The 22,232-nt window shown below is 59.0% G+C and overlaps 2 protein-coding genes across 3 annotated transcripts in view; both read left to right on the top strand.

Annotated features, from left to right (window-relative positions):
* Nucleotides 1-15,485, top strand: part of KIF17 (kinesin family member 17) — a 33,068-nt gene extending 17,583 nt beyond the window's left edge. Inside the window, exons 8-15 of one of the 2 annotated variants that reach the window (XM_040987721.1) lie at nt 1,157-1,680; nt 2,434-2,514; nt 3,636-3,853; nt 5,328-5,559; nt 10,623-10,881; nt 11,470-11,537; nt 14,269-14,386; nt 15,307-15,485. In XM_040987721.1, coding sequence (XP_040843655.1) covers nt 1,157-1,680; nt 2,434-2,514; nt 3,636-3,853; nt 5,328-5,559; nt 10,623-10,881; nt 11,470-11,537; nt 14,269-14,386; nt 15,307-15,485 — 1,679 coding nt within the window. Of the gene's footprint in view, nt 1-1,156; nt 1,681-2,433; nt 2,515-3,635; nt 3,854-5,327; nt 5,560-10,622; nt 10,882-11,466; nt 11,538-14,268; nt 14,387-15,306 lie in introns of both variants that reach the window. The other variant, XM_040987719.1, reaches the window with a different exon arrangement.
* Nucleotides 15,486-16,747: 1,262 nt separating this feature from the next.
* DDOST (dolichyl-diphosphooligosaccharide--protein glycosyltransferase non-catalytic subunit) lies at nt 16,748-22,191 on the top strand. The gene is made up of 12 exons (XM_040987629.1): nt 16,748-16,787; nt 17,021-17,290; nt 17,382-17,492; nt 18,951-19,037; nt 19,753-19,856; nt 19,943-20,037; nt 20,257-20,350; nt 20,487-20,635; nt 21,013-21,160; nt 21,429-21,549; nt 21,639-21,745; nt 21,836-22,191. Exons 1-12 carry the CDS (start codon nt 16,748-16,750, stop codon nt 21,983-21,985), a joined length of 1,476 nt encoding a protein of 491 aa, XP_040843563.1. The 3' UTR covers nt 21,986-22,191.
* Nucleotides 22,192-22,232: the final 41 nt, after the last annotated feature.

The raw sequence follows: 22,232 nt of genomic DNA, 5'->3' as shown, positions 1-22,232 counted from the left end.
GGGTGCCCGGGGCCGGGCGGGCGGCTGACTGCACAGAGCCCTCCCTGGCACCGGCCTCATCCTGCTGAAGCCTCGGGGCAGCCTGCCAGGCGGGTGCCATGGTGACTGTGGCACAGACAGGGTGAGTGGCTCATGCAGGTCACACGGCGCCCTGGCCACCTGTTCCAGCGCCACCGTCTCACCCACAGTGCTGGTCCATGGTGGCCTGGCTCCTGCTGGGCCCTGCTCGAGGCTGGCATCAGGGTGCAAAGTGCCACCTCCTTTCAGAGCGCAGTCCCAACCTGGGGTTTGCAATGTCTGCTCTTGCTGCTTTGTCGTGATTTGAGAGGCAGGCAGACAGATGGAATTCTCATCTTTAGGTTCACTCCCCAAATGCTTGCAGTGGTTGACCCCTGTGTGGGTGGCAGGGGCTCAGTTACTCAAGCCATCACCCATGCTCCCACCCCCGGCCAAGGTTTGCACTGGCAGGAAATGAGTCAGGAGCCGGTCCTGGGACTCGAACCGAGGCATCTTAACTCCTAGGCCAAACTCCTGCCCCTCCCCTCCCGTCTGTTACCAAAGCAGCCCACATCCCATAATAAGGCTGTCAGCCCTGGTGAGAACTTACCTGGGTCCTCACACATCTGGTTAGTGCACCTGTGCCGCTGGAACACTATCCACTGGCACTTGCCCACCTGCATTGAGGCCGGGGTGGTGGTTGTGACCCAGCTGCTCATGCTGCGCCACCCCTCGCTGGCATTGCTCAGTGCCTGGCACCGTGGGTGCTTTATATGCACCCTCTGCCCAGGGAGGTCAGACTCGGGGGGCGGCGGGGAAAGGTCTCGGCGTGCAACCTTTTGACCAGGAGCTCCCAGCCGGGGAGGCGCTTGGACCCATGGGAGCCTGTAAGATGGAACAGTGGTCCCTAGTCAAGGCGGCGGGAAGCCAGCTCTTGGTGGCTGGGGAAGCCCTGGGCATGGAGGAACCTTGGGGCTGGTGGGAGGAAGGCTTCCTGGTGGAGGTAGAAGGTGACAGGCTGAGCTGTGATGGGGAATGGGCAACGGGGCAGGTGAGCAGGCCAGTCTCCTGGCCTGAGTGGCCTCTTGGGGGCAGCGGGCATGGGCCCCCTTTTAGCTGTGGTCTTCCCTTGGCCTAACGGGGACTCTTGGTTGTGCAGAGGCCATGCTGAAGGCAGAAGTCCTCTACAAGGCTGAGGTCATGTCCAGGGCCGAGTTTGCCAGCCGGGCAGACTTCACTCCCGCCTTCCAGTATGAGCTGGTGGACAGGCCCGAGGTGTTTTGCATGCCCTGTGAGCCGCCCGCGGATGCCCACGCCCCGGCGGAAGGCTCTGCCTCCTTCGAGGAGCTGCCCAAGGCGGAGGCCTCCAGATCCGAGGCGTCCTTCTGGTCCAACGAGTCGTCCACGTTTGAGGACGAGGTCCTTCCTGGGCCTACGGAGCCTGTGCACGGGGCGGAGTCCGAGATGGAGCCCGGGAGCGAGTACTTCCCGCCCGAAGGACTAGGGGCTCAGGCCATGCTCTGGTCGGAGGACACCGGCTTCCAGGAGGAGGAGCTGCCGCTCACGTCCCTGCAGATGCTGCCTGACCCCTTTGCCGAGGTGGAAGCCAAGCTGGCCCGGCTCTCCTCATTCACAGCCAGGACGGAAGAGCCCCGGACCGCAGGGGCCGAGATCCTGTCGCAGGTAGTGACTGTTGGGCATCTGCCGAGTGGGCAGGCATGCTGGGCAGCGGGGGCAGAGGCTGCCGTGCTCATGCACAGAACTCGTGGCCTCTGCTGTCCAGCTGCACTGCCCCGTGGATGCTGTGGCTTTGGCATTGCTGTCCGCCTCAGGGGCCCTGGCTTGGGCATGGTGGGGCCTGGGGGGAGCTGTTTCCTCTGTTGCTGTGTCAGTCAGCAGGGCAGGTGGGTGGGTGGGAGGGGCCTGCATCCCCTCACCCATCCTGCACCTCCGGACTGGGAGAACGAGAAGGGAGGCAGTGAGCTAGGTGGGCTCTGTGGGATCCAGTCCCTGCCAGGGACCCCAGCCCTGACCTGCTGCTCCCCCAGCCTGTCCTCGTCCAAGGGCCTCTCCCTTGGCCACCCTCTTTCCTTTCTGTTCTCTGCTGCCCTTTGCTTCCCTGGGCTCCTGTGTGTGCCATCTGCTCATGCATGAACCTGTATGTGCACGTGTGTGTGAGTGCAGGAGCAGTGGCCTTTGGCTCACACCTGTGTGGATTCTGTCCCGCTCTGGCACTCACCTAGCTGTATGACCTTGGACATGGCCCCCTGGGTTTCCCTCTCCCGCTCTCCCACTGCAACCGTTGCTTCTCCTCTGGGCGGTGGCAGGTACCAGGAGGCTGGGCAGCCTTGGGGAGCTGAGGCAGGGGCAAGGCAGGGGATGGAGGCAGATTCTGACCCAGGCCACCCCTCCCCACCCCTTCCCACCCTCCCCCAGCTCCCCTCTCCAACAGAAGTGCCTGAGCGCAGTGACACAAGCTCGACCATCGAGCTGGCCAAGGACCCCCCACCCAGGATGGTGAGTACCGCCAGGGCTAACCTCCGGTGGCTCCGTGGGCAGCCTCATCCTGGAGTGAGCCCAGACCCCGGCCTGCCTGCACAATGCACATCCGGGCATCTGTCGCTCCTCTGAGGCTGACGTGGCCTGTAGCCCCGCTGTGTCCGAGTCCCAGCAATGCGGCCATAGGACCCACCCTTCTGCTTCTGTTGGAGACAGCAAAGCAGGCCACATTGAGGGCCAGGAAAGCGACGATGGTCTCGTTTCTGGAGAAGGAAGTCTGCCAGCCTCTGGCCTGCAGCCTACGGTGTAGTCGGCACCCGGCGTCTTCTGAGGGTAGATGGGCTGGCCCTGGCCAGGATATGACACGCAGGGGGACCCAGGCAGCAAGCAAGGAGAGACAGCAAGTACCAAGGTCCTGTGGCCAGCAGGATCTTGGTTTTCTCACTGAGAATAGCTACGGCAGGGTGGCAGTGTGCAGGGCTGCCTGGGGGTGGGTGGCCGCGGGAAGCCGAGGGGGGCGGGTGTGAAGGGTGTGGCGGCCGGAAATGAAGCTGGGTTTTCCCACAGGTGCAGAGGGAAGTGGCAGGTGTTCTGTTTTTAAGGGGGTGTGACTTTTTTGGGTTAAGATTTATTTATTTTTATTGGAAAGGCAGATATACAGAGAGGAGGGGAGATAGAGAGAGGAAGAGCTTCCCTTCAATGATTCACTCCCCAAACGGCCACAACAGCTGGAGCTGAGCCAGTCTGAAGCCAGGATCCTCTTCCAGATCTCCCACGCTGGTGCAGGGTCCCAGGGCTTTGGGCCATCCCTGACTGCTTTCCCAGGCTGCAAGTAGGGAGTTGGATGGGAAGCAGGGCTGCCAGGATTAGAACTGGCATCCATATGGGATTCTGGCATGTGCAAGGCAAGGACTTTAGCCACTAGGCTACCGTGCCGGGCTCAAGGGGTGTGATTTTAAGAAGAGTGTCCTGGCATGGGAGGTGAGAGGTGAAGCTGGAAGGTATGGAGGGGCAGCTGAAGATACTGCTGTCTGGATACCTGTGTGTACCCGCTGATCAGGCCCCAAGAAGGACCTCCTCTCCTGGGCGTGAGTTTGTCCCCGAGTGGCCTGTCCTCCATCTCACTTCTTTGTGCTCAGGAGGCTGAGCTGGCCCTGGACATGGCCGAGGAGGTGGAAGAGGTGTTGTCCACTGCCGGCCCTGGAGCGTGGCTGGAGCCTGAGTCGCAGGTGGTAGTGACGGCTCCAGAGCGACCCCAGCTGGCCACAGCAGGCATGACAAGGGAGAGCACGGACGAGGTGGTAGTGCTCACTGAGGACCTGCCGCCCATGGTGGACCAGCAGCAGGTGCTCGCCCGGTAAGCATGGTGTGCTCCGGGCTGGTGTGGCCCGTGGCCGGGTGGGGAGGAGCCATCCCAGGCCCAGGTTTGGGGACCATATACTCACCCCTCCTGCTCCCATGGCTCCGGTCGCCTGGGTCTTCTCCCCAGGGCATCGGGGGCTGGGAGTGGCTGGAGTTGCCCCCAGAACTTGGGCTGCCTCAGGCTCCAGTCAGGCACCTGCTGGGGAAGAAGTGAACAGGCCGGTGCCCACCTGTTTCTGGTACAGTTCCTGGGTACAGTCAAACCCTCCTGTGCTGTTCCTGTGGGAGGACTCGCCCACGCTGAGACAGACCACCTCCCTGGGGACTGCCAGGGGAGCTGGGCTCGCCCCCGGCCCCATGGCTGCGCATAGGCCTAGCCGTCACTTCTCGAAGCGATGGTATTGCTCACCTGGGGAGCCTCGGCCATTCACACGTGAGCTGAGTGACTAAGTGCTGAAGCCTGTGTGTGTGGGTGGAGCAGGGGCCACCTGGGCCTTCGGGGGCACCAGGTCGGGTGCCGTTGTTCGCTGCCTGGATTCCTCCTGGCCTCTCCTGCCACCAGCTCTGCCATCGTGCGTTGACTCTGGGCCTTCGTAGGTCTCTGTCCCCTGGATGACGTGAGCAGTTGCAGCTGGGGAAGGTCGTAGCAGGTGTTCCATGTGGCTATAGCTGCGGCGGTAGCAGTCCAGGGACAGGCTCCCAGGGTACACGGTGTGGCTATCTAAAGGTCAGGGAGGGCTTCCTGGAAGTGGGGTCTTGAGTGAGGTTTGCAGAACATGGCTGAGTGAGGCAGTGCCAGACCAAGGGCCTGGAGCAGTGAACGGAAGCTGCCATGCACAAGAGGTGGTAAGGGGTGATCTGGGGGATAGGGGAGGCATTAGGGGCCCGTGTAGCCCCTCAGCACTGGCCTCATCCCTCCAGGGGCTACTGGAGGAGGGGCAGGATGTGGCTCTGCCCTCGTTGCTGTCCACTTCCACAGCCGTCTTTGAAGTTACTTAAAGCTTGTCCCTTGAAAGACAAAACAATGTGGCACATTTGGGGTGCAAAGACATTTAAGATGGATTGTCCATGGTCCTGGTTGATTCCACTGTGTATTTTGCACAGTCTGGCTCTTGGTCTCCTCGTGGCAGTGTGGTCTCCAGGGGCAGCCGTGAGCTCTCGTGGCAGGGCCTCAGACCTGGGAGTGGTGGGGTCAGGGCTCCAGGGGTCAGCTGCGAGCATGGGGGCATAGATTGTGGCCAGCAGGGCTGGGCACACCTACCCAGCCATTAAGTGCACAGGCGTGAAGTTGGGTGGATCTGGGTGGATCTGGGTATGGCCCCTAAGCCAGCAGTATCCTGTGGACCTCAGTCTGCCTCTCTGTGAAGTGGGCCCACTGGGAGGATTTGGTGAGCACAGTGGGGTAGGTGAGCTCACGGAGTGGGGGGTGACAGGTGCTGTACCGTTTCCCCCCCTCTGCGGGCGGGCAGGCTGCAGCTGCTGGAGCAGCAGGTGGTGGGCGGGGAGCAAGCCAAGAACAAGGCCCTGAAGGAGAAGCACAAGGGGCGCAAGCGCTACGCAGATGAGCGCCGGAAGCAGCTGGTGGCCGCACTGCAGAGCGCAGACGAGGACGGCGGCGACTGGGTACTGCTCAACGTCTACGACTCCATCCAGGAGGAAGTGAGGGCCAAGAGCAAGCTGCTGGAGAGGGTGCAGAGGAAGGTGAGGCTGCCCCCCATACAGCTGCCCTGCACGGGCGTCTGTGAGGCACCTGCTGTGCGCACCCTGAGGCTGGCCGCCTGAGGCATGTGCCAGCCGTTACGGTGCTTATATCCTAGTGTGTGTATACGTATGTGCATGTGTGTGCCTGTGCGATGGGTGACGTGACAGAGGGCCAAGCTGAAGAATGGCGAAGAGTGAAGGGGCTCAGGGCAGGAGACCAGATTTGTCTGCCTGTTTGCTAAAAGTGTCTGCAAGTCGCACTGCACGGGGGATCCCAGCACCCACATCAAGAAGCTGGGGGCCCAAGGACCCCAGGGGTGTCCGCATGGAGGGGAGCCTGCACAGGGGACCCCAGGAGAGTCAGTACCGCATGGAACCCGAGACAGGTGCAGGTGACAGGGCCAGCTCCAGGAGCACTAGGGAGGAGCCTGAGTGCCAGCCCCATGTGAGGATCTGAGAGCCGAGGGAGCGGCAGCGCTGCCTGCGTGCCTGCTCTGTGAGGGCTTGGCCTTCCCTCAATGCCAGCAAGTGGGGATCATGCCAAACAGGGGACTGTCTTCCCCTCTCCTTAAAAAAAAATTTGAAAGGTAGTGAGAGAGGGAAAGAGAGAGACAGAGAATCTTCCATCCACATGTTTGCTCCCCAGATGGCCGCAGCGGCTAGGGCTGGAGCTCCGTCCCGGTCTCCCATGCTGGCGGGAGGACACCAAGCACCAGCCAGGTCTCTGCTGTGGGATGCTTGTGCTGCGAGCAGAGACAGCCCGCCGTGCGCACCGCCAGCCCACCGTGCCGCACCGCCAGCCCGTGCTGCGTGTTCTCCCTGCGTGTTTGGTGGGAGGGGAGGTTCTCCTTAGAAATGCTGTGATTCCTCTCCTCTGATGGGACACATCTGCACATCCCTGGTGATTTTGTGAGCTCTGGCTAGGTAGCAGCAAAGGCAAGGCTTGGGCGGTTCCCTGGGGTTCAATAGCGCCTTCTTCTGGCTGTCTGGAGAAGTGTCATCTTTTATTTTTTGAAAGTATTTCAGGGCCCAGCGCAATAGCCTAGAACTAAAGTCCTTACCTTGCTGGCGCCAGGATCTCATATGGGCACCGGTTCTGATCCTGGTAGCCCCGCTTCCCATCCAGCTCCTTGCTTGAGGCCTGGGAAGGCAGTCGAGGACGACGGCCCAAAGCCTTGGGACCCTGCACCTGCATGAGAGACCCAGAGGAAGCTCCTGGCTCCTGGCTTTGGATTGGCACAGCACTGGCTGTTGCAGCCACTTGGGGAGTGAATCATCAGAGGGGAGAACTTCCTCTTTGTCTCTCCTCGTTTCTGTATGTCTGAATTTCCAATAAAAATAAATCTTTTTTTTTTTTTTTTAAGTATTTGACAAGCAGAGAAAGAGACAGAGAAAGCCTCCTAAAACTACTTCTCTCCTCCAACATTGCAGCCTGTGGTGGAAGCCAGGAACTTGATCCAGGTCTCCCTGTGGCAGCAGCGACCCAGTCTCGTGGACTGTCACTGCCGCCTCCCGGGGCAGGAAGCCAGAGTCAGGTGCGCTGATCTGGGGCTCAGAGTGTGCTGAGGGCGAGGCCGGTGCCTGCTCCTGGGAAGTGTCACTTGAAATGAAGCTCATGTTCCCGTTGGTACCACAATGCCACCACAGCAGTGGTGTGGCAATAGTGGGGCCAGTCCCTCTGCTTGGAGCTCCCCAGGGCTAGGGTACCAGCACCCTGCGGTGATGCTGCTGGTCAGGGTACCCATCTCGCATGCCAGGGACCCGAGGCTGCTCCTGGCTCTGGCTCCTGGCCCCAGCTTCTGCAGGGGCAGACCCCGGCAGGTGGCAGTGATGCCCCAAGGCCCTGGATTCCTGCTGCTCACATGGGAGGCTTCGATTGAGCTCCTGGCTGCAGGCTTGGACTGAGCCCAGGCACAGCAGTTGCAGGCATCTAAAGAATCAAACAGGAGCTTACTCTATCTCCACCTCTGAGATACATTTTTAATAAAGATTTGTTTATTTTCTACTGGAAAGTCTGATTTGCAGAGAAGAGAGACAGATAGTCCACCCACTGGCTCACTCCCCAAGTGGCCACAATGGCTATAGTGGAGCGGACCCAAAGCCAGGAGCCAGGAGCTCTTTCCAGGTCTCCCACGTGGGTTCAGGGGCCCAAGACTTTGGGCCATCCTCCACTGCCTTCCCAGGCCACACGCAGGGAGCTGGATGGGAAAATATAGTAGCTGGAACACAAATCGGCGCCATAAAGGATCCCAGCGTGTGCAAGGTGAGGATTTAGCCACTAAGCCATCATGTCGTGTACCTAAGAACACTTTATTCCATGGGACCAGTGTCCCTTTGATACCAAATCCAGAATAAGACCTAGTAAGAAAAGTGCACGCTGATAGCTCCTCTGGCTCTACAAAATACCAGCAAACCAAATCCAACCACATGTAAGAAGGATTGTACAAAAGCCTGCTGTCAGCAATGTTATCCCACGTTGAAGTGCAATTTCTAGAAGAGCAGCTAGGAAAGAAAATGAAATAAAAGACATCTGGATTGGGGGCGGGCATTGTGGCACAGCACGTTTAGCTGCTGCCTGAGGTGCTGGCATCACTTATGAGTCCCGGATGTTGTGTAGTCCCCTGCTAATACACCTTGGGAGGCAGAGGGAGACGGCCCCTGTCACCTGAGTGGGAGACATGCATAGAATTCTTGGCTTCTGGCTTCCATCTAGCCCAGCCCAGGCCATGTGGCTGTCTGGGGACGAACCAGTGGATGGAAGATCTTTTTGATGCTCCTTCTCAATCTATATACCTTAAAATAAAACATGCAAATTGTTTTTTTAAATCCACGTTGAGATAATAATCTCTATTTGTGGGTGACATCATGCTTTATAGAGAATGTCCTAAGGGACTTAAAAATATTAGAACTAATAGCAAAGTTTAAAGCTGGCACACTAAGTTAACCTGCCACCTGCTGTGTTGGTGTTTATATGAGCATTGGATCGAGTCCCAACTGCTTCACATCTGATCCAGTTCCCTGGTAATAGCGCCAAGAAAACAGCAATTCTATCCTGCAACCTTCCTAAATTTTGTCATTTTTTAAAAAGAGTTATTTGTTTGAAAGTGTGGTCACAGAGAGAAAGCATTCTTCCCATCTGCTGATTCACCCCCCAAAATAGCCACAATGCCCAGGGCTGGGCCAGGCTGAAGCTGGAGACCTGGAACTCCATCCAGGTCTCCCATGTGGTTGCAGGGACCCATCTTCAGATTTACAGGGAGGAGAGGCAGAGAGAAGGCTCTTCCATCTGCTGGTTCACTCCCCAAGTGGCAGCAATGGCCAGAGCTGAGCCGATCTGAAGCCAGGAGCCGGGAGCTTCCTCTGGGTCTCTTATGCAGGTGCAGGGTCCCAAGGCTTTGGGCCGTCCTCTACTGCTTTCCCAGGCCACAGCAGGGAGCTGGATGGCAAGTAGATTAGCTGAGATAAGAACCAACACCCATATGGGATCCCAGCACATGAAAGGCAAGGACTTTAGCTACTAGGCAACTGTGCCAGGCCCAGAAAGTGATTTTTTAAAAAGATTTGTTTATTTATTTTTTTTTTTTTGGAAAGGCAGATTTACAAAAGAAGAAGAGACAGAAAGATCTTCCATCCGCTGGTTTATTCTCCAAGTGGCCGCATTGGCCAGCACTCAGTTGATCTGAAGCCAGAAGCCAAGAGCTTCTCCTAGTTCTCCCACATGGGTGCAGGGTCCCAAGGGCTTGGGCTGTCCTCTAGTGCTTTCCCAAACCACAAGCAGGGAGCTGGATGGGAAGTGGAGCAGCTGGGACATGAACCAGTACCCCTATGGGATTGTGGCACGTGCAAGGTGAGATGTAGCCACTAGGCCATGCTGCTGGGCCCAGGAAGAGATTCTGAATTATTTTAGATATACAAAAATGTACGGGGCTGGCCTTGTGGCATAGTAGGTAGGGCACCACCACCTGTGACACCAGCACGTGGCACCTGCTCAGGTCCTGGCTGCTCCACCTCTGATCCAGCATCCTGCTGATGGCCTGGGGAAGCAGCAGAAGGTGGCTGAAGCGTTTTGAGTCCCTGGGAGACCCGGATGAAGCTCCTGGCTTCTTGCTTTGGCTGTTGTGGACCTGTGAGGACAGATTGCTGTTTGTCTCTCCCGCTCCCTCTGTAACTCTGACTTTCGAAATAAGTAAGTCAGTAAATCGTTAAAAACATTCCAATCTGTAATGACATGGGAACCCTGCGTGCATCACCTAGCATGGGCACTGGGGCATCTTTAGTTCAGCTGAAGCCAACCCTTCCATTTCAGGCCTAGCATAGCTTCTGCTTGTGTAGCTGGCTCTCCCTGCCAGCCGCCTGTCCGTCCCACTCCTGCCGAGGGCGTGTTCTTAGCCTGGTGACAGTCACTGCCTTGGATTCAGTCACCCTTCTTAATCAGCCACACTGCACCGGCTGTGTGAGGGCCAGCCTGTGCATCTGGGACATGAGGCTAAGCACAGGGTTGCACTTGGCATTGGCACTCACTGTGTTTAGGAGGGAAGGAAAGGTCAGTCTGGCACACTTCGCAGGGACCAAGAGCCTGGAGTCCATGGTCAAATCAGGTGGGCCTGTCAGGTGCGGGGTCTGTCTCTCCAGGACAGAGGGCTGTGGTGGGGGGAGGAGGGCTGTGGAGTCGGCACGGTTGTGCCGGTGGACCCCGTAGTCGTGTCATTTGTGCAGCTCTCTGAGCTCTCCCAGGGCTGGGGCGACTGTGGCTGGCACATCTGAAAGGCCCCCGAGTGAGGTGCTTGAGTGTGAGCCAGGGGCCAGGAGCTGGTGGCAGCAGGTGGTGGTCAGTTTATCCCTTTACATTTTCCAGGACTGTGGACAGCTCATCTAAGCACTGGGTGGGACGGTGGGAGAGGGACAAGGGAGGGACAGAAGGGTTGGGGGCTGGTTGGCTGGGGGAGATGGTGTGGATGGGCCATGAAGGGGTCTGTTGGTGGGGTGCAGGGGTGGGGGCATGGTCCGGGCGAAGCCTCTGTCTTCACCCCACTTGCTCATTGCCTGTCATGCTTTGCTGGCAGCTGCGGGCTGCAGAGGTGGAGATCAAAGATCTGCAATCGGAGTTTGAGCTGGAGAAGATCGATTACCTGGCCACCATCCGGCGGCAGGAGCGCGACGCCATGTTCTTCCAGCAGCTGCTGGAGCAGGTGCAGCCCCTGATCCGGAGGGATTGCAACTACAGCAACCTGGAGAGGATCCGGCGCGAGTCCTCCTGGGATGAGGATAATGGCTTCTGGAAGATTCCAGAGCCCGTCATCATGAGAACCAGCCTCCCAGTAGGTCAGAGCACGCTGCCCCCTGCCCTCCCCTCTGTATCCTGTGGTTCTGCACAAACCTGAGCCAGCTGCTCCCTGCAAGCTGTGGGTGCAGCGGGTGTGCGGCCCCAAGTCACCGTCACTGTGGGGAGGGGTTTGCACAGGTCTACACTAACTTTTACCTGGCTGTTGCTCTCCCACATGACCTTCTGAAGGTCACTGCCTCTCTTTGGGCTTCTCCATCAGATAAAGTGACCTTGCAGCCCCCCACTTCCCCTGCCCCAGATGAGTCTCAGAGTAAAGCTGCCCTGCAGTGGTCCCGTGTCCCACTGACGCCCGGCTCTGTCTGGGCAGCAGCAGGCTCTCCCCTCGGTAGCCCTGTAGCTGGCGTGGTCCTGTCCCTACCTCTCTGACACCTGTGAGCGGTACCTGCCCAGCCCGCAAGACCCCAGCCGGCTCCACTTCCAGCTCTGGGCTCGCTCTCTCTGCCCCCTGCCCCTTGCCTGCTGTCCACAGTCACCTCGCGGCTAGGCTGGGCAGGGTCACACCCTGCACCCCACCCCCGGCCCCCGTGTCCCGGCTGCAGTGACTGTAGCTGTTGTTTCCTCAGCAGTTTCCACCGGGCCGCAGAACAAAACCCCGCGAAAAGCCTCTGCAGCTGACACTGGTGAGGCCGACCTGGTAAGACCCCTGCGGGGGAGGGGGAAGGACAGGGGTGGAGGGGTGCTGGGGGCGTTACCATGGGAGACCCACTTCTCTCCCCCCAGCTGAGGATCCTCCCCCGGCTCTCCTGCCTTTTCCTTTTTAAGAATTATTTATTTGAAAGGCACAGAGTGAGAGACATCTTTCACCTGCTAGTTCACTTCCCAAATGACTATAATAGCCAGGATTGGGCCAGGTTGAAGCCAGGAGCCAGGAGCACCATCCGGGTCTCCTGGTGGGCGGCAGAGGCACAAACATTGGGGCCCTGTTCTGTTGCCTTTTTAGCCATTATCTGGCAGCTAGGCAGGAAGGAAAGCAGCTGGGACATCAGCTGGCACTGATATGGCATATTGGCCTTGCAATCCAGGCTTAACTGGGTATGCCATCATGTTGGCCCCAGGATTTCTTGGTTTTATATATTTGAGAATAGCTCTCCCATCCACTGATCCACTTGGTAACTGCCCACAGGCAGCTGGGGCTTAGGCTTGGCTTGGGGCTGGGCCAGGCCGAAGCTAGGAGCCAGGAACTCAGTGCACACCTGCCGTGTGGCTGCCAGGTGCCCAGATGCTTGAGCCATCACCTGCTGCCTCCCAAGGTTGCACAGTAGCAGGAAGCTGGAATGGGGAACTTGAGCTGGAATGTAAATCCAGGCACTTCCATTTGGGATGGGGTGGTCCCAAGTGACATCTTCATCCCTGGGCCAAACCAACCACCCCTAAGGATGAACACTGGGGCCCAGTCTGGCTCTTCTGCTGCGTCCCTCCACTGGTACTGGGCCCTTGGCCTCCGCTGGCCCTGGCTCACATGCACCTGAAGTCAGGAGGACAAGGAGAGGGAGGGCCTGGGGCCACTGGGCACAGGGCAGGGATAGGGATAGGGCACTGGGCTGCGTTCCCTGCTGGCACAGGGCAGGGGTTTCAGGTTCAAGTCCAGAGGCCCATGGCCCAGTCTGGTTCTCTGGGCCCCAGCTGGTCCCTCAGACCTCCACGTGTTGACAGAACTATCACTGGGATTCTAAGGTCACTTTCTTTGCATGTTTCCCATGTTGTATGGGTGTGAAGCAGGAGCTAGCCAGCATCTGCTATAAAGGACTTGACAGTAAATATATTTTTACAACTTTTGGGAAAGATCTGTGTACCTGCAAGGCACAGTGACAGGGAGAAACACAGAGAGGTCTTCCACCTGCTTCCCAAGTGGCTGCACAGGCCAAGCCAGGAGCCAGGCACTCCACCTGGGGGCAGGGGCCCACCCACTTGGGCTGCTTTCTGTTGCCTTCCCAGGAGCATTTGTAGGGAGCTGGATTGGAAGTGGATTCGAACTGGTGCTAGGGCATGGGATATCGGCATCGCTCTGTACCCCACAATGTCATTGCTGATAGTAAATTCTGTCGGCTCTTGGGCCAGGTGGCTGGAGTCTCTCACATCTGTTATTGCAGCGTAAAGACAGGATGAAACTTTAGTTGCCAAGGTGGGTGTTTAGTCTCGCAGTCGAGGTGCCCACGTCCTATATCGGAACACCTGGCTTCAAGTCCCAGCACCTTGGGACGCAGTGAGTGATGGTTTAAGTAACTGGGTCCTTGGCACCTGCACGGGAGACCAGGCCTGCGCTCCTGGCTTTGGCAGAGTTCAGTTTCGACTGTTGTGGGCATTTGGAGAATGAAACAGTGGATGGCAGCTCTCTGTCTCAAATAAACCAATAAAAAATACAGATAAAAATAAAACACAGGAGCGGGGGTTGTGTTGAGCATAGTGGGTAAAGGGCTGCCAGCAAAAACTGCATCCCATTTGGGTTCCAGTTCAAGTCCTGGCTGCTCCATTTCTGGTCCTTCTCTCTGCTAGTGAACCTGAAAAAAGCAGATGACCCAAGTGCCTAGGCCCCCTGCACCCATGTGAGGGACTCAGAAGAAACAGAGTCAATCCAAAGCCAGGAACCCAGAGCCTGGAGCCTCTTCTGGGTCTCCCATGCGGGTACAGGGTCCCAAGGTTTTGTACTGTCCCCAACTACTTTCCCAGGCAACAAGCAGAGACCTGGATGGGAAGTGGGGCTGGTGGGATTAGAACCAGTACCCCTATGGGATCCCAGTGCGTGCAGGGTGAGGACTTTAGGTGCTAGGCTACAGTTAGTGGGAACCTGAATCCGGAGTGAAGTAGCCAGGGCTCGGAGCAGGCACTCTGGTATGGGGTGTGGGCAGCTTATCAGCCTCCACTACAGCACCTGCCCCAACTCTGGGCAAGATTTGGACTGGTCATGGGCCTGCAGTGGACCACTTACTGTGTTCCAGAAGTTGTGATTCTGTGATGGGTGCCATGTGAACATATCTAGTCAAGTGGGAGAAGGAAGGAGTTCAGAGTGAGAAACCAAGGGCCTGGCTACAGTGACATCACTGTCCTCATGTGAGGTCAGGCTCCAGGCTGATGGGCACATGGGGAGCCGTGGGCTGAGTACTCTGGGGACAGACTTGGGGGGTGGGGTAGAGTGGCGGCACCCTCGCCCCATCAGAGTATTGCATGAGGGAACACAGCCCTGGCTGTCCCAGGGAAGCGGGGTGCAGTGGATGCCTGGCTGGAGACTCATGAGCCCGGGAACCCCCAAAGTGGGCAGTCCCCACCCCGGCAGGCTTCCAGAGGCCTCTGAGCTCTCAGCTAGGGGTCCGAGTCAGGACTGCAGCAGCTGGGGCTCCGCTGCTTAGTGTGTGGATTAATCCTGGCAGGAAGAAGACCGCTACCGCGTGATGCTAAGTCGGAGTGACAGTGAGAACATTGCCAGTAACTACTTCCGGTCCAAGCGGGCCAGCCAGATCCTGAGCACGGATTCCATGAGGAGCCTCGGTGAGTGCTCCGTGCCCCAAGCTGCGAGAGGCGTGATGGGCTTGCAGTCAGATGCAGCTGGGTTCAGGAGCTCTTTTCCTCTCTGAGCCTCAGTTTCCCCTGTTATAAAATGGGGTGGGAGTGCAATAATACTCATTTGCAGGATGTAATACAGTGCCATGGGGAAATGGCCCAGCCCAGCCGCACACAGCAGGTGCTCAGGGTGCTGTCTGCTCACCGGGGAGAGGTGCTGGGTCTGGTCCATTTGCCCCCCCAGCCCCGGTAGGGTGGCAGCACGCAGGGTGAGGTGCAGGCTTAGAGTATCACTGGGGGAGTGCCAGCCCCCCACAGCTGCTTCACGTGCTGCAGGGCCTGCCATACGCTGTGGTGGGGTAGGGAGGGCTGACTTTGCCTGTTAAGGATCACCGTGCCCAGGGACCAGAGAAGGTCCACAAAGGCAAAACACAGTTTCAGAAAGTGAAAAATCCATTCTTCTGCTTCTAAAATGAGGGGGAAGAATCCCACTGTATTTTCAATAAAGTAGCAACGGAAAGCAAATCCTCCTCCTATACCAAGGTGATATAAGGGGTGGAGCAGCGGAATGGAGGCCCAAGGAGGGAAACAGGATAGGAAAGGACCTGGCCTCAGCTGAGCCCCTGTGTGGTGCCCACGCTGCGGGTCAGGAGAGGTCAGGGACCTGCCCGGGGTCACACTGCTGCAAGTGGGGAGCCAGGCCTGCTGTCTGCAGGTCCGAACCCCTGGGCTACAGGTGTAGTGCTGGGTCTGACGTGTCATCCTGAGCAGCCATTGCTGGGCCCCAGCTACAGTGCTGGGGAGGGGAAGGAGGGGGCGTGAGCTGCTGGACCCTCCCCACTGCACATGGAGGACGGGCAGGGTGCCTGCACATGGGCTGACTGGCACCCTGGCCCTCCCCTCCACAGGGCACCACAACTCGCCACCAGGCCTCAGCTCCCCGCTGGGCAACAGCTTGGCCATCCCACCCACCCAGGCCACTGAGCTGCCCCAGCCCCGGCCCTTCCGCCTCGAGTCCCTGGACATCCCCTTCGCCAAGGCCCGGCGGAAGAAGAGCAAAAGCAGCTTTGGCCTCGAGCCTCTGTGAATGCCATGCCTGCTGCCAGCTGGAGCCCCAGGGCCACCCTCTCTCCATCCTCCCACCTGTCCCCTCAGGGCCCCCGATGGGTCTGCTCTGGGACCCCACACTCCCTTCCCATCCCGCAGGAAACAGCCTGCCCCAGCCACCCTGGCCATGCCATGCCAGTGTTTTCACCTGCACGGAGGCTGCCCCTGTGGCCCCTCAGTGTTGCTGTTGGCCTCCGTGGGCTCTGCAGGCTCACAACTGCCAGAGTCCTCCCTGGCAGCACTCGAGGGGAGGAGCTGCCGAGAACCGCACCTCCGGGGCATCCTGCCTAAGGGAAGGCCCGGCCTGGGCTCCCTGACTGTGGCCCCGGCAAGCTGAGCTGCCCAATAAACTGCCTTTTTGGACACTCCGTTCCCCGCCCTGCTGCCGCTGCTGGCTGGAGTCACTGAGCAGTGGTTCTCTTGAAAATATGATTTGAGAGAGAGGAAGGTTCCAGTTGATGATCTTATCCCCAAATATCTGCATTAACTGAGGCTGGGAGCCTGGAACTCAATCTGCCTTTCCACCAACCACTTGAGCCACTGCTGCTGTCCAGGTGTGCGTCAGCTGGCAGCTGGACTCGCAGGGCACGGGGCTGTCCACGCAGCGGAAAAACACCTGCCCGTCTGGGAACAGGGTGCTGTAGCCAGAGAAGCCTTCCAGGGCCCCGCAGACACCTGCACAGGGGCGTCCTTCCGGGCAGAGCTTTGGGCCTTTCCTCTACAGGAGATGGGCCAGCTCTCAGGCCCGGGCTTCCTCGGCTCTCAGGGGGGTGTCTGGGTGTCCACTCAGAAATGAACCCACGCACCCAGCCCTCCCAGGCGGGTCTCGGGGAGGGCCGAAGGCTCTGCCTTCCTCTGTGAAACGGGGTAACACACGCCTTCTGAAGGCCATGAGCAGTGACAGGGTGGGAGGCCCCAAAGCTGAGTGCCTGGGAGTCCAGCCCAGAGGGCTGCCCGGAGGAAGTCCGAGGGGGGCACGGGGGTCTTTGGGGCGGGGGGAATGGCCTTGGGCTGGCCCTGGAGGTTTGAGAGTGGGGAGAGCCAAGGGCTTGGTGAAAACTGAGTTCCGTGGAAGCGGAGGGCAGAGGCAGACAGGGCGGGGGCGGTGAAGAGGCGTCCACAGCTCATCCACGCAGTGCCCAGCCTGGGCCACCGCGACGGGCAGGGCGAACCCCGCGGCCGCGGCAGGTCCCCGTGAGGATTGCAGTGCCCGGTCTCCAGTCCCGACTCGGCCCTGGACTAATGGGGATCGAAGAGGCGGCCATTCCTTGCAAGGAGCGGAGCAGGTCACTGGACTGACTACGGGATCCGAGCCGGCGGGTTCAAAACCGGGACGGAGCCCGGGGCTTCGACCTCGCTGATTGGCTGCGGCTGCAGAGCTGGCTCGCTCCGATTGAGCCTTTTCCGTCGGAGGGGTGGGGCCTCGCGCCCTTTCCGCCAATAGGCGCCAGAGACTCCGTCACTGACTGGGGCGCTTCCGGGCGGCTTCCCGGCTCCTGGCCCGTGCACCCGCAGCTGCGGCCGTTCGACCCCGCGCACCCCGATCACTTCCGGGTGGTAAGGCAGGGCCGCGGGCGGCGATTGGACGGTCGAGGAGGGGACACTTCCGGTGTCCGGGCGCTGGGCGCTTTGGCAGGCGGGTGACCATGGCCCGGGCTGGGGCGCTCTCCTGGCTGCTGCTGCTGCTGCTCGGCTCGGCCTTGGCCAGCGGTCCCCGTACTCTGGTGTTGCTGGACAACCTCAACCTGCGGGAGACGCACTCGCTTTTCTTCCGGAGCCTTAAGGGTGAGCGTGGGGTCCAGGAAACGCGCTCTGTCCTTCCACTCGGGCAGCCGCGTGCGCTCTGCCTCAGTTTCCCCGCTTGCTTCTCTTCCAGATCGGGGCTTTGAACTCACCTTCAAGAGCGCCGACGACCCCAGCCTGTCCCTCATCAAGTATGGCGAGTTTCTCTTCGACAACCTCATCATCTTCTCCCCGTCGGTGGAAGGTACGGGCCACGGGACGCCCCCGGAGCCGGGCTCCTGCTGCTCCGAGTAGCCAGGGGCTGGGTCCCGGGCCTCGGCGCTGTTGCTTGGAGAACTTGCCCGCTCCTGACCCGGCAGGTCCCCGGGGGAAGGGCTGCGGTGCCCGGCCTCCCGCAGGTGCAGCTCGCCCGGCGAGAAGGCCGTGAACCATGGCTGGGTGGAGGCAGGGGGGATCTGGGGCAGGTTGACGGGCTCTCTCGGGAACTGGGAGTTTGCATATCGTAACCGCATAAGCCGGTTGATGGTTCCGTGTTCAGCGCGCTCTCCATGCTGTCTCCTCCATCTATCGCAGGCAGTGGTGTGAAGAAGGGCCTCCAGCACCGTGGAGTTCATGGTGGGAGGGGGGTGCTTTCCTGCAAACTCCGGACTCGGTGTTCCCTTCCTGTTTATTAGTTTGCGTGGAGGGACAGCAGCGGTGAGAGGAAGCGCCTGCTGGGGCAGGCAGGCCTGGCACTCCTGCCTTGGGCTTCACGGGCAGCCCCTGTCACTGGAGTGCTTCCCTGGGCTCCTGTCACTGCGTTACTCCCGACTGCCCTCGCACATGTGTCTTTGGCCTTTCTGGAGGCAGAAGTGATTGGGGTGGAATTGACTCCAGGTTACAGCAGTCAGAGCCTGTGGCAGTTAGAAACTGGAGGTGAACGAATCGTTTTGATGATGATGCTAAAAAAGTGTTCTGAGCAATTGTGCTGTGGCTGTCCTGAACGTAATCTGCGGGCCTCGTGCTAGGCCGGCGGGCACGATGATGGCCAGTGCTGGCATTGTCCTCGGGGCAGGTGCTCCTGGGCACTGGCGGGACCTCACCTGGCTTCAGTGGAGACCAGCACCCCAGTGAACCCTGCAGGGATGAGTTGAAGTCACATTGTATCTGTGAGGAGAAAATGCAGTGTTTCTGTGTGGAGGCGGTGGGCTCTCCATGACCATGGGTTCCACACTCACAGGTCAGAAATATCTGGAAACAAAGATTGCACCTGCACTGAATGTCTACAGGCTTTAAACTTGTCATGAAATGGTGCTGTGTGACTGTTCACACACCATCGGTGACCAGGCTAAGCGTGTGGAGGTGTCTGGAGTACACGGGGCACGGCTGAAGGTGCAGGGACTCACTGTTACATGGCGGATGAGGCTTCCAGGGGTGTGGGGCATGTCCCCATGGATACTAAGGGACAATTGCATTGTACCCACTGCACCACAGCATTGGCACAAGGAATCACTGCATTTTATATGCGTCCAGGAAGTTGGATCAGCAGTTTAAAATCTGAGCCATTATTTGACTCATGCTGTGGGAACATGGAGTGTCTGTCCTGTGTGCAGTGGTCTGGGATCCCCCTCCCATGGGGATTACCAGTGGCTGACTGCAGCCCCCACCCCAAGCTGGAAAACCAGATGTCTTGGGGGTCACTGTGTTGGGTACGTTCTTCCAGATTTTGGCGGCAACATCAACGTGGAGACCATTAGCGCCTTCATTGACGGTGGGGGCAGCGTCCTGGTAGCCGCCAGCTCAGACATTGGTGAGTGTGACCTGGGTCGTTCTGGTGCTTTCCACCAGTTTGCCAAGGAGCGGGAGAGCTTTCCCAGGGAAAATGGCTACACTGGCCAGGCTGGGCAGGCCGTAGCTGTGGGGTCAATGACAGAACTGTGGAGCCCTGGACATATGGCCCCTCTGCTGCCCTGCCGTGAGGGTGGGTCTTTTGATGGGCTGGGCACTCTGCCTGGGTAGCTTTTCATGCTGTTTTGATGGCACCTCCTTCTGAAAAGCAAATTGAGGGAGCCTAGTCTGACAGCTCTGTGTTCCAAAGTCTTGACATTGTCCAAGGTCTCCACAAGTACGGAGAAAGCATGTGAACCCCACATGCGAGTCACTCATCTGGCCAGGCTGTCCATCTGTAAAAATGGCAGGTTTTTAAACTCCCTACTCTACATGTGTGTCCTGGTAAGGTGACGGCAAGGTGAGCTAATTGCTTTTGTGCAGAGCAAACTCCCTGCACAGTGGCAGAGAACAAGGGCCAGGAGGTGGCTGTGGCAGTCCAGATACCAGCCTTCCCTCACTCCCACTGCCCCCAGGGTGGCTGCATGCTGTGGCTTGGGCCACTCGGGGCTCAGCCCTGCCCGGTGAAGCCACATGGCTGGCCAGCAGAGGACAAGTCTTGAGGAAGCAGACAAGTGACCCCGCTTGGCCCAGGCCCACATTTGTGGGGCTCAGCCACGCACCTCTTGGATCTGCAGGTGACCCTCTCCGAGAGCTGGGCAGTGAGTGCGGGATTGAGTTTGATGAGGAGAAAACGGCTGTCATTGACCATCACAACTATGATGTCTCGGACCCTGGACAGGTAATCGGGGTTGTCCCCTGCTGGCTCTCAGGGCGGCCTCTTGGGCTTGGCACTGCCTTCTCCTGACCCCTGCTTACCCTCTGCAGCACACGCTCATCGTGGCGGACACCGAGAACCTGCTCAAAGCCCCAACCATTGTTGGGAAGTCGTCTCTGAATCCCATCCTCTTTCGGGGAGTTGGGTGAGTGAGCAGGGAGAAGCCCAAGGCAGCTGGGGAAGCAGCTTTTACTCTGGGGGCCTCCAGAGGATGTAGGGGAGGGTCATGTGGAAGACAGTCACATTCCCTTGTTACAGCACTGAGTGCCGTGGAGAAAGGTGGACTGGGAGGGAAGCCTTGGGGCTCGTGTCCTTGGGCTCCTGGTGGCTCCTGGGCACCACTGGGCTCTCTGTGCTCCCACAGGATGGTGGCCGATCCTGACAATCCTTTGGTGTTGGACATCCTGACGGGCTCGTCTACTTCGTACTCCTTCTTCCCGGATAAGCCTATCACCCAGGTGAGAGGGATGTTGGGGTGGAGACATCAGGATTTCAGGTTCCTCCCCAGATGGGGCTGGGCTTGTCTGGTGCGTCCTGCACCGTCCTGCCTTGGCCCATGGCTGCGCCTGGGTGACAGCCCCATTATGTTGCCAGTACCCGCACGCCGTGGGCAAGAACACCCTCCTGATCGCTGGCCTCCAGGCCAGGAACAATGCCCGCGTCATCTTCAGTGGCTCCTTGGACTTCTTCAGCGACGCCTTCTTCAACTCAGCCGTGCAGAAGGCCACACCGGGTGCCCAGAGGTGGGTGCGGGCATGGGGGCATGGTCTGGGAGGTGCTGCCTGGGTCTGCCAGGGAGGCGTGAAGGGGAACGAGCCCTGGAGGCCTCGGGCTTGCAGGTGTTTGGAAGATTTTGCTGCTGGTGTTGGCGCTCCTACTAGCCCTTAGTAGTAGACTGGTTTTGAGGCCACAACCCCTTGGTCCTTTTAGAAAATGGTATTGTGCAAGTCAGCACCACCCATACCCGTGGTGTTCTCTGCCCTGACAGTGGCTCCTGGATGCTTGGGGCTGACAGAGGGCTGCCAAGTGAGCTCTGTCGTGGTATGTGGGTCAAACAGCCTGGGCTGTCAGGCACAGCAAAATGCTGGCTGTGGTTCTAAGCCCCTCCTTCCCTCTGCAGGTACCCACAGACAGGCAACTATGAGCTGGCCGTGGCCCTATCGCGCTGGGTGTTCAAGGAGGAGGGAGTGCTCCGTGTGGGGCCTGTGTCCCATCACCGGGTGGGCGAGACTTCGCCCCCCAATGCCTACACTGTCACTGACCTGGTGGTGAGCGCTCTGTGGGGTGGGAGAACCCCCTGGGGGCTTCAGTTGATTCAGCTCAGCTCTGCAGCGGCTGCCGAGCCCGGGTGCCAGGCCAAAGGGGCGGAAGTGAGGATTAGCCCCCTCTGCCTGCAGGACTGCAGCCTGGGGCTACACTTGGCTGGTCCATTCAGGGGTGGCGAGGGGCTTGGGTCACTTGCAGGGGGCCTGAATACCATGCTGAGGCCCCGGGGCGGGCGGCAGACACGAGCACAGCTCCCTGGTCTCCCCCCAGGAGTACAGCATCGTGATTGAGCAGCTCTCCAACGGCAGGTGGGTTCCCTTTGATGGCGACGACATCCAGCTGGAATTTGTCCGCATCGATCCTTTTGTGAGGACCTTCCTGAAGAGGAAAGGTAGGCATCCCCACGAGAGGGTGGCAGGAGGTGGCCCGTGAGACGTACCCTGGACGCGCCCTCGGGGATCTGTGCTGCTTCTTCCCTAGGTGGCAAATACAGCGTCCAGTTCAAGTTGCCCGACGTCTATGGCGTGTTCCAATTTAAGGTGGATTACAACCGGCTCGGCTACACACACCTGTACTCTTCCACGCAGGTAAGCAGTGACCCTGCGTTCTGCCAGGCATGTGCCCGCTGGGGCTTGCCAGCGGCCAGGGCCTGTACGCGTGCTCCTGTGCCATTGCAGGTGTCGGTGAGGCCGCTGCAGCACACGCAGTATGAGCGCTTCATCCCCTCGGCCTATCCCTACTATGCCAGCGCATTCTCCATGATGCTGGGCCTCTTCATCTTTAGCATCGTCTTCTTGCACATGAAGGAGAAGGAAAAATCGGACTGACAGGCTGCGGCCTGGGACCAGGGTCGGGTTTTATTATTTTTTTTTAAGCCATGGGCAAGTGGCACAGCCTTACCTCAGTGGGAGATGGGCCATGGGGACTGGGGGTGGGAACAGGGAATCTTTTGTCAAGTTTTACTCCTTCAATTACTAAGTGGCATCTTGACGGTGTGTGGTCATTCATTTCTAAAATAAAAAATTTGTCCTCAGAGGGCCCCAATCTGTCATGCTTCTTGATGTGGGGCGCCTC

The sequence above is a fragment of the Ochotona curzoniae genome, unplaced genomic scaffold (genome assembly GCF_017591425.1).
Source record: "Ochotona curzoniae isolate NIBS_2020 unplaced genomic scaffold, NIBS_Ocur_1.0 contig_4792, whole genome shotgun sequence".
Classification (NCBI taxonomy): domain Eukaryota; kingdom Metazoa; phylum Chordata; class Mammalia; order Lagomorpha; family Ochotonidae; genus Ochotona; species Ochotona curzoniae.
Note: the sequence above shows the minus strand (reverse complement) of the source record. Positions and strands in the feature narration are given on the sequence as shown.